Source organism: Rhamphochromis sp. 'chilingali' (genome assembly GCF_963969265.1).
Source record: "Rhamphochromis sp. 'chilingali' genome assembly, chromosome: 19".
NCBI classification, from domain to species: Eukaryota; Metazoa; Chordata; class Actinopteri; order Cichliformes; family Cichlidae; genus Rhamphochromis; species Rhamphochromis sp. 'chilingali'.
Window position 1 is genome coordinate 6,197,226 of NC_137946.1, and position 11,524 is coordinate 6,208,749.

General features: G+C 39.2%; 1 protein-coding gene across 1 annotated transcript; it reads left to right on the forward strand.

Annotated features, from left to right (window-relative positions):
- Positions 1-7,404: 7,404 nt before the first annotated feature.
- On the forward strand, positions 7,405-10,665 carry bsx (brain-specific homeobox). Its single transcript, XM_080866650.1, has 3 exons — positions 7,405-7,775; positions 8,210-8,400; positions 8,756-10,665. Exons 1-3 carry the CDS (start codon positions 7,532-7,534, stop codon positions 8,996-8,998), a joined length of 678 nt encoding a protein of 225 aa, XP_080722776.1. The 5' UTR covers positions 7,405-7,531; the 3' UTR covers positions 8,999-10,665.
- The last annotated feature ends 859 nt before the right edge of the window (positions 10,666-11,524 follow it).

Here is an 11,524-nt window from a genome sequence, read left to right on the forward strand (position 1 = left end):
TTAAAAAGGTGGTATTCAGAATACAGTTACTTTGTTGAAATAAATGGATTACACGGTGGTCTTTTCCAGTTTCACATGTTAGGCTACGCCCTCTCTATTTCTGGTAATTCTACGCTGGTGGAAACGCAAACAAAACACGCATTAAGAAGATCTAATGGGCCGTGTCTTAATCTCACAGCCCATTTTACCTCTACTTGCGGCCGCACTGCAGCCAAAAAGAGTGCCTGACGAGCCCAGTTGTAAGTAAGCTATCAAGACTCGACGGTTGACCCAGACAACAAAGTAAAGCAAGTTTTCAGCTACAAACCTGTACTAGCCAGAGGTCCCTTTACTACGGTTCAGAGCTGCGGACCTGTTTTATATACGCGCAGAATAGTTTTCTATAAGAGATCGCTGCAAAAAGTGCAGCCTTACCTAATGTCCACTCTACTGTTACTCATTTTATATTAAGATTTAAAAATCTAGTTCATATTGGTATCACGAGTAACCTTCAGTAATAGTAATAAATCACACAGCAATAGTACATTCATGTAGTTGTAAAAAGCAGGATAATATATTAAGTAATCCAAAGTATTCAGAATACATTACTCTCATTGAGTAATGTTACGGAATATGTTACAAAATACATTTTAGAACATGTATTCTGTAATCTGTAGTGGAATACATTTTAAAAGTAATCTTCCCAACACTGGAAACCACATTCTGTACATATTCAAACATTATTGCTACATGGTAAATGATGCTAAGTCTGGGTTTTCAGTTCCCAAATCCAGAGTGCATACTGCTAAAATACCAAACAACACTGAAAATCATTGCATTCTGAAAATCATACACAGTATCTCTTAACTCATGTGTCATCAAGAGTAACAGAGATTTTTTTTTTCATTAGATTTCGGTTGATCACAGAATTTGAAACCACAAAAACATTAATTGCTCTTGTTGTAAACCATAAAATACGAGAGCCTATTATTTTTTTAATCTGTGTGTTAAAAACTGCAAGTTTCTAAATATAATTTGATTGGTGTTCATGTGTTTCTTCGGGATTCGTAGGTTTGGAATTTCCATCTGTGGTTACTTGCACTGACCCTACAAGTGATTCCTTTTGACCTCTGCCCTTGTCCACCGCCCAGTGGACGGATCATCTCTCTTCTGATCTGTCATTGGCATCATCATTGGCATTACAGCTTTCATCCATTACTCCTCTTTTGACAGGTTTGACAAAACCTTTGCTGCAGGCATATTGTTTTTCATCACATGTAAGTATGTGCTTCCTTCTGTTGTTTCAGTACAAGCAGTAATTTGAATTGGATTTGACCTTAAATGAGTCCAGCTATCAATACCTGACACTAGAAAAAGGATGCACTAGTCACAAACTACTTATTTTGTAATTATTCCATTATCAGGACAGTTTCACAACAAAGCACACACGCCTGTGTTCAAAAAAGACAGTATTCATGTCTAAGAGGCTGCATTAAGCTCCTGTTTTAACACTTTGCTCTTCATAATTCGAGTAGCCTTATTCAACTATATAATTTGTTGTTGTTGTTCTACAGGGTGGGCCATTTATATGGATACACCGTAATAAAATGGGAATGGTTGGTGATATTAAAGTCCTGTTTGTGGCACATTAGTATATGTGAGGGGGCAAACTCCTTAAGATGGGTGGTGACCATGGTGGCCATTTAGAAGTCGGCCATCTTGGATACAACTTTTGTTTTTTCAATAGGAAGAGGGCCATGTGACACATCAAACTTATTGGTAATGTCACAAGAAAAACAATGTTGTGCTTGGTTTCAGCATAACTTTATTCTTTCATGAGTTATTTACAAGTTTCTGACCACTTATAAAATGTGTTCAATGTGCTGCCCATTGTGTGTTGGATTGTCAATGCAACCCTCTTCTCCCACTCTTCAGACACTGATAGCAACACCGCAGGAGAAATGCCAGCACAGGCATCCAGTATCTGTAGTTTCAGGTGTTGCACATCTCGTATCTTCACACCATAGACAATTGCCTTCAGATGACCCCAAAGATAAGGGGGGGTCAGATCGGGAGACCTTGGGGGCCATTCAACTGGCCCACAATGACCAATCCACTTTCCAGGAAACTGTTCATCTAGGAATGCTCGGACCTGGCACCCATAATGAGGTGGTGCACCATCTTGCTGGAAAAACTGAGGGAACGTGCCAGCTTTAGTGCAAAAAGAGGGAAACACATCATCATGTAACAATTTCAAATATCCAGTGGCCTTGAGGTTTCCATTGATAAGAATGGACCCACTATCGTTGTTCCCCATATACCACACCAAACCATCACTTTTGTTGTTCCAACAATCTTGGAGGGATCCATCCAATGTGGGTTAGTGTCAGACCAATAGCGGTGGTTTTGTTGGTTAACGTCACCATTTACATAAAAGTTTGCCTCATCACTGAACAAAATCTTCTGCGTGAACTGAGGGTCCTGTTCCAATTTTTGTTTTGCCCATTCTGCAAATTCTGTGCCCTGATCTGGGTCATCCTCGTTGAGATGCTGCAGTAGCTGGAGTTTGTAAGGGTGCCATTTGTGAGTAGCTAATATCCGCCGAAGGGATGTTCGACTAATGCCACTCTCCAGTGACATGCGGCGAGTGCTACGCTGTGGGCTCTTGTTGAATGAAGCTAGGACAGCCACTGATGTTTCTTCATTGGTGACAGTTTCCTTGCGTCCACATTTTGGCAAATCCAACACTGAACCAGTTTCATGAAACTTAGCAAGCAGTTTGCTAACTGTAGCATGGGAGATGGGTGGTTTCGTAGAGTGTCTTGCATTGGAATCTGCTGCAATGACCCGGTTACTGCGTTCACCAGATATCAACACAATTTCGATCCGCTCCTCACGTGTTAACCTCTTCAACATGTCAATGACTGTGAAAAAAGAGAAACTTGTAAATAACTCATGAAAGAATAAAGTTACGTTGAAACCAAGCACACCATTGTTTTTCTTGTGACATTACCAATAAGTTTGATGTGTCACTTGGCCCTCTTCCTATTGAAAAAAACAAAAGTTGTATCCAAGATGGCCGACTTCTAAATGGCCACCATGGCCACCACCCATCTTGAGGAGTTTGCCCCCTTACATATACTAATATGTAAGGCCACAAACAGGACTTTAATATCACCAACCATTCCCATTTTATTACGGTGTATCCATATAAATGGCTCACCCTGTCCTACTAAAGATAATTCATGCTAACATATTGAATACCATTGATGAGTACACAGCAACAATCTTTTGAAAAAAGGGGGTGTTGTTTTTTTATTTCTCATTTTCCTTGACCTTTTTCGGCACAGGTTTTTTAGTGTTTCTAGGTATGTCTATGCTCACTGGTGTAACTATTAACTACTATGGAAAACTGTCATGGCGTGGGGGATCAGCAAGACGCCGTTTCTACCTTTCTCTCTCTCTCTCGCTCTCTCTCGCCTCCTCTCTGTTGCCAGGGTGGAACTCATTGTGGGTTCACGCCCTCAGCCCACTGAAGGGGAACACACCTGATGCCCATCAAGGCAATCAGCATTTAAGCCAGGAGGAGTCTGCTGGTCTTCGCTGGATCGTTGTCTACCATGCGTCAGTGAGAGTCAAGCTACAGCTCAAGCTCAGTCAAGTGTCTATTGTGAACGTTGTAACTCATTCTCATTTCCTCGCCTACAGACCTCCTGGATAACCTTCCCTGTGTGAATCTTTGTGTCAAGTGTGGAGAAAGGAACTGTGGTCGTGAGTGTGGAGAGTTGGAGAACCTTTGGATTTCCCTGGAGCCCCGTCCCCCACATTGTTGTATATAGCACTGCCCTGCACTTCCTGCATATACACCTGGTGAACTAAAATTCTTGTATTCAGCTGATTCTTGAGTCCTGCGGTTGAGTCCTTATCAGTCTCACTGAATATAGTCTATCACCACCTTTGCATACAGCTACACAGTTCTATAAAAATGTTTCTTTGGGTAACTGAAAATATGACAAAGAAAATCATTTAAATGCATGTAGGAGCAATTTCATAATGTATAACAAACCTAACCCCTTTTTCTTTGCAGGTATAATTTATATATACATGCATGAATGCCCTAGAAGTGCCACCTCACATTAGAAGACAAATAAGCGGGGGTCATGAGAGCTGCATGGTTTGGATTCTTGCACACAGATGACCTCTGGAGCTTAACTAATTTCAATAAAGTATTAGGAAGAATGTTTCTTCCTTTGCCATACATACACAGACTCTGCATGTTGTACTCAATTTCATTAGGCTTGTGTATATTTATTCCTCACTTGTTTTTAGCAGTGTTTTATGGTTTTGGGAAGGTGTTCAGCTGTTTCACGTAACTATACTGTAGATGGTGATCAATCCCGACACGTGAGGACTACCAAATCCAAAGCTTTGGGTAACTTAAAGATATGTGCTTTTTTTTTTTCGTAAGAAAACCACTAGCCACTGACCTCATTTAAAGCCTGGTATTTTAATCTATGATTTCAAAAGTAAAGAAAACTGTAGGAGAACAAACTTTACATTTATATTTGAGCTTATATTTATGTAAGGGCAAGTGATGTAGACAGACTTTTTTCTTCTCTGTAAATGTTGCTACATTATCCTAATCAGTACATTTGATGAGTTTAGGCATACAATTCCCACAAAACTCACTGAATCACACACAATACTGTAGCTCAGGAACTACAACCAAGGTTATCTACTAATCGGAAGGTTGGTGGTTCCATCCCTGGCTGCTCCAGTTTGCATGCCAAATATCCTTGGACAGTGATCTAATTGTGAATGTTAGATATAAAGCACTTAAGCACTTAAGAAAGAAAAAAAAGTACCTGTGTGGATGGGGCATGTTGAATAAAATGCTTTGAGAGCTCGGCTAGAGTAGAAAAGCATAAAAAAAAATTCAAAAGAAAAAAAAAAGCCCATTTACAACCGCGTTTTCTTCCCATTCATTGTTTACTATCCAGCACGGCTATATTGATAGGTGAAATCATCCGAACCTGCCACGTCAGAAAAACGCAAAAATGTAATGAATAAAAGGGACACTAAAAGGCAAGCAAACAAAAAACGCGTCCTTAACCCAATTTCATCACGTAAAACTAACTTCTTATCCTGGTGCTTTTCACAAAGGGGATGAATCAGAGGCAGGTGCAGCAGGGATACATTGTCTTATAAAGTTCCTGTCCTTTTCTTCCACTTAGCTTTATTTACGTGCTTAAAAATGAGCGTTGGAGACGTGTTTTGATTCTGACGTACTCGTGTAATCTCATAGTTTTTTATGAAGCAGGCAGAAAATCGTATTTTATTTGCTTCTCACTGCCTTATTTAACATACTGAGGGAAATATTTGCCCCATATGAAGTGTAAAGAGGGTTTTTAGAAAGGCGTTCACCTTTTATCGGTTTCAGCGATATCAGAAAACACAAATGTGTCGCAATCGTACACATTTGATTTGCATCCAACTATATTAATTTGTGTAGCCTATTGAGCGTCCGTTCTGAGCAAACTTATGCAAACTAATGCAGCAGAACAGCGCCTTTCTAGCATAACTGACTCCCAGTAATGAATTTGCTCTCCTTCCGTGTGATCAAATAGAAATCCTGTCCTCCAGTCCAAGGATTACAACTTCCGCTCTAACATCTCTCTTAATTGCCTAATAGCATTGCAGCGTGAATTCCGCCTGCATTAAGACACTTTCACATTAAGCGCACTGATTGGAAATGTGATGACAACACCATATCAACAAATTACAGCGCAGCGCTTTCTATCCAAAATGGGCCCAGGAGCGGCACTTGTACTCTCCCAGATTTCAATACCGACAATTACAGCCAATTTGGGTGGAATGACAAGACAGACCTGTAGCAGATTATCTCCCTGTGGCACAAGCTAAGTCACTTAATTCAAAAAGTACTAATACGTAGGAAGAGAGCAGAAATTGTTTCACTCAGTGTCCTGGACGGTGAAAGAAAGAAAGAAAGAAAGAAAGAAAGAAAGAAAGAAAGAAAGAAAGAAAGAAAGAAAGAAAGAAAGAAAGAAAGAAAGAAAGAAAGAAAGAAAGAAAGAAAGAAAGAAAGAAAGAAAGAAAGAAAGAAAGAAGCATATGGTCAAAGGAAATCAAAAGGCCAATTCACGTGGACAGCAGATATACCAGACTGATGACACAAGGAGTCAAAAATGAGGTAGCCTAGGCTACATGTGAAATACGATGTGCACGTAAGAAACTCTCATTCAAGTTTACCACGCGCTATATACACTTGTGCTGTGTTTCTTTCTTATGGCTTGTAGGGAAATGGCGAAACAGCACAATTCTTAAACACCACGGGGAGACCGGTCTCCCCACAACATCATCTGTACTTTCACATGATTTAATTTATTTTTATTTTATTACAGTTGAACCAATGTATTTTGTGACCATGAGCTATTCGTCTAATTATTTCATACATATTTATTAAAGTAATCAAAAACTCGTTTTTTCCTGAGGAGTTGATTTCTTCTTTTTCAGACGGTTGTTACAGGTGGTCCGTTCGCGCTTAAATAAATGAGAAAAAAGTCATTCTTAAAATTAATTGATTGATCTTTTTTATGACAGAAAGCAGCAACCTTTGTTCAGTCGTGTTCCAAACATTGCAAACGGTTAGCCATGTTGGATGTCTTTTTTCTGTGGCCTTATTATCTTGTTTTCTTGAAAATGACTTTGCAATGAGTACAAAGTCTGTTTGTTAATTTATGTCCTTTAGAGTTTGTGGGTGAATATTTATGTAGCAGTATAGAATGTTTTTACCAAGCACATTAATAAAGTAATAAATGGCTTGTACCTGAACTACAAAGGGAAGTTTAAACATCATGTACAATTTGTCTTGCCTTACGTCCGTAGCTCCCGGCTACTTGTTCATATTCTATGACAGACACAAAAAACTCGCCTTCATTTTCACACATGATTAAATGCAACGATTGAATTGTTTGGAGACTGTAAGAAAACTTTCGAAACAAATATGGCCTCGTTCGTAGGTTATATTTATTTTTATATAGTATCCTCTATTCGGGTAAATACAGAATAACGTTTTCACTCGGACAGAAGTCAAAAACTGCGTAGTTGCTTGGCGACCACTAAAGCGCAACCATACCCGATGATTCCCAGTTGCTTTCCAAATTAACCCTGTTCACAGGTGCGCTCCTTATCTTAAAACCCACCAAAATAAATAAACAAATAAATAAATAAAAAGACAGCTTGGAATCCGTCTGAACCAATCAGAGTGAAAATCTCGTCCCCCGCGGCTCTCCTCCGTCCATCAAAAGCCCTAATTGGCTGATGCGCAAACCAGTATCCCCAATCCGGCACCGTCTCTGAATAAATACTTATTGCAAACGTGCCCTCCCACCGGTGTCTGTGGAATGTTCGGCATAGTGTCATTCACTGGTCACACAGAGGGTCCACATTTAAATTTGACAGAGGCTTGGAGGGAAGAGGCAGGTGTTGATGCAGGTTTAAAGGCAAGGAAATAATCATCCACAGTAACACCATGAGTATGAACTACGCATCTGCGGCACCCACACAGAGGTCCACGTCGTTTTTCATTGAGGACATCTTATTGCACAAGCCCAAGCCCCTGCGAGAGGTCATCCCGTCGCCGTTCTGTAGCTCCTTGGCTTCCCGGGTGCCCATCCTGGAGTACGGATACCCGCTGATGCCTACCCCAATATTAGCCCCACATCCGCACCATCCTCTCCACAAACCGGAGCACCACCAGTACTTCTTTACGTCAGGTAAGCAAGAGAGAGGCAGAGGCCTGGGATAACAAGGAAGCTGTCACACACAGCGGGCTGTTATCTGGACATTGCCTCTAGTTTTTAAATAACGATTTAGAGGAAAAGCACAAATCTCGGAATCCTTTATTTGACTTAACCGCTTCAATTATGTGTTTGTTTAAATGCATTTTAATTATTGTATTCTACAAAGTGCATTCAAATCTTAAAGCCGATTGTAACATGCAGGTGTTTTACTATTTATATTTTTTTTCTTTCTTTCTTTTTTTTTTAAATATGTCATTATTATTATTACAAATAGCGAGGTTTGTTACCTTGGCAAAGAATTCATCACCAAACTCAAATTCATCCTATTTCTGGGATATATTCTGATTTTTCTTAATACTTCAATAACAATACAAATAATACAAACCACCTCTTCTTATTGCCGGCAGGAATGCAGATGCCCGCCTTGTTCCAGCACCACGCAGAGTTACCGGGTAAGCACTGCAGACGCAGGAAGGCCCGGACTGTTTTCTCTGACTCGCAGCTGTCCGGGCTGGAAAAGCGGTTTGAAATTCAGCGGTATCTGTCCACACCTGAGAGAGTGGAACTGGCCACTGCGCTGAGCCTGTCAGAGACACAGGTTGGCTCGCGCGCGCGAACGCACACGCACACACACGCACACTCAAATGTGGAGTGAGTTATTCCCTTTTTAATTTATTTTATAATACATAAAAGAAAGGAAAAACAAAACAATAGCTACATCATCAATGCGTTATTTAGCCCTATATACGAAATATATGGGATAATTAGAATTAGTTTCATATCTCGAATGAAACTCCATATGTTAAACTGTAGTTTACAGTAGCAGAAAACACATTTCAGTTTTAATAATAAATTAATATTTATTTATTAATATTTATTAATAATAAAATATTTTACACACAAGCAGAGCCATAGAAACTTTTCTAATGTGCGTCTTTGTTTCTTACGTGCAGGTGAAAACATGGTTTCAGAACAGGCGGATGAAGCACAAGAAGCAGCTGAGGAAAGCGCAGGACGAGCGGAAGGCAACAGGAGAGATGGAGCGATGTGCGGAGAACTCCAGCGAGAGCGAACTGAACGACAAAAGCGTAGAGGAGCTGAAACACGGCCTCGAGACGGATTCGTATATGCTGGAAGAAAACGACGACGATGTGGATATCGAGGATGACATTTGCTCCCCGGATCATCTACTATAGTAGGCTGCACTGTTTGTTGGCTTATTGTTTTGTTTTTGTTTGCTTGTTTTTTGCTTTTTGTAAATGCAGCCTATAGACAGCTGTAGGATCATTTTAAGTTTATTTCTTTAAATAGCTAGCCAATATAAATGGCAGTTTTACAGTGAGGGGGGAACAGGCTGTACAATACACTGTTAATTAATTTTTTTTATATAACTGCTAATTTTCCTCTGCATAAAGGCTATGGATTATTCTGTTATGTTTTGCAAACTCTCTATATTATCTATATTATTATTATTATTATTATTATTATTATTATTATTATTATTATTATTATTATTATGAGTCTCTAGACATTTTATTTTGAAACATCACAGTTGTGTCTTTTATTTTCAGGAGGAAATAAGTGTACAAATGAATGTAAATAAACCCGTGGAAAAGCGCTCTGCCCATGTTTTACTATACTTTTATTCCAGACAACATTCTCCATGTTACTTTAAGAAAAATGTATATGTTATTGGCAGTGTGTGGATATTGTTGAAGATTTTGTAAATCAGGTTTTGAATGAAAACATCATTTATATATTTTTGTCTGTAAATATAACTAACAGTACATAGTTTTTTTTGTTATTATTATTATTACTATTACCGGTATTATTATTATTATTGTGTGTGTGTGTGTGTGTGTGTGTGTGTGTGTGTGTGTGTGTGTGTGTGTGTGTGCGCGCGCGCGCGCATGTATGTTTTCTACCGGGGAGCATTTGCTGTTTACATTTCCAATCCAGAAGGAGTGATTTTTTTTTTTAAGTAACCACATAAATCCTGTGAATGCAATGTTACTGTTTAGACGCAACATGTGGCTGTAATCCTGTTATCATGGTGAGATGCTTCTCGGAGTTCAAACGGCTGTCTTAACCACTTGCATTAAGAACCGGTCTCCACAGCATGGAGCTCAGCTTTGAATGCGAGGCTGCATCATCTTCTCTACTGGGTTTCCTGCATGATGGCGTGAAGCCCGCTGAGCTTTGAGCCAACCAACGCAAAAGAATGACAGGATAAATTAGGAAAAGTCAAACGCTCCCACAGACTACACCTGAGTACGAGTATATTCAAGTAAGCTTTTTTGTAAGGCTGGGAGATAGCAGAGTTTTACATTCCAAGTCTCGTCATAACAAGATTTCTAGTTCGATTATTCAGAATCAGGGTGGACATCCGCTGCAACACTGCGGGCTGTTTTGTTATAATGTAGTGGACTCGGTTTAATGCTCTGGGTGTTGTATTAAACGGACACTACAGATAAACAATAAACAATTTTTTTTCTCTTCGCATTAGTGGCGAAAAGGTGTAAAAAGTAAGCGATAATAGCTTTTGTAATTAGGGTAAAGGCTTGGTAAGTGTTCCGAAAATCTTTTTAAAAGACAGTGAACAGTTTTCAACAGTTTCTCTAAATCCAAATTGAAAATATAGCAGTAATTCCATGATGCACACCTCATCTTAAGGCAGGTTTGTGTTTCTGCCAATAAATTTGATCTTAAAATTGAATGTAAGCGAAAATCCAGGCATTTTTAATTATCGTATATAATATTTTTCGACATTTATTTTGAGTCAGTGTCCTATTCATGTTTTTTTGTGGTTATATACATCTTTAATCTGACCATGGAAATACATATTCTTTTACATTATCACAAATCCTCGTTTCAACTTTTGCATTTTGTCTGTGAACATTAAACATGAAAGAATCCAGCCCATTTTTGTCCTGCTGGGTTATTTATAAATATTTTATGTTGAGCTGGACTTTGGAGCAGATAGGCAGATAAGTCCATGGTGGCTGCCAAAAAAAACATTAAAAAACAGATGTTCATTCATTAATTTACTAATCATGTAGTTTGGTTGTAGTTGATGCTGTAGTCCATCTCGTTCAATTATCTTTAAATAGTCGTCCACTATTGCACATTTCAGTCAACTCCCTCTGCTCCATAGACTTTAGCTCTATAAGACTGTGAAATTAAATCAATGAACAAGCTCTCTCTTCATTTTCTGATTACTACTGTGATCAGGATGAGGATGGAAGGATAGTAAGTGCTTGGACATGTAGATAAGATACACAGACATCTCAGGCTCTTAAACAAGCTCACCTTACATGAATTTAATTGTTTTAACAGACACAAGGGAATCTGCACAATAACATGCAACTAGTCTCTTGTCCTTTGTGCTCTATTTACAAGCCTTTCAGGCAATTTGAAAAGCGATTCATGTCGTCTTCAAAATGTGATTCTAGTAACAAGCAGCAGGAGAGAGAAAAAACTATGTGGAAAACAGGCCATGCAGAAGGTGATCAATTAAAAGATTAAGCGTTTTGCAACACATGGACGCATCTGCATTTGGGCTTAATAGCAGGGCCATCAGCTCATTTTCAGGATGCCTGCCGCCTACTGAAAGTGTGCTTCTCGCATCAAAGCCTCCAGGTCTGCCTTAGTTTCCCAGTGGGCATAAAGGGATGCTAATTTGGCCCCTTCATGTATAGCAGTGAAAGACTCCTTCAATTAAC

What these genes read in the sequence shown, in the direction of transcription:
- bsx (XM_080866650.1), top strand. Translation starts at nt 7,532, where the DNA reads ATGAGTATGAACTACGCATCTGCGGCACCCACACAGAGGTCCACGTCG. An exon ending in CCAGTACTTCTTTACGTCAG is followed by an intron (nt 7,776 to 8,209) that starts GTAAGCAAGAGA and finishes TATTGCCGGCAG; the next exon opens with GAATGCAGATGCCCGCCTTG. An exon ending in TGAGCCTGTCAGAGACACAG is followed by an intron (nt 8,401 to 8,755) that starts GTTGGCTCGCGC and finishes TCTTACGTGCAG; the next exon opens with GTGAAAACATGGTTTCAGAA.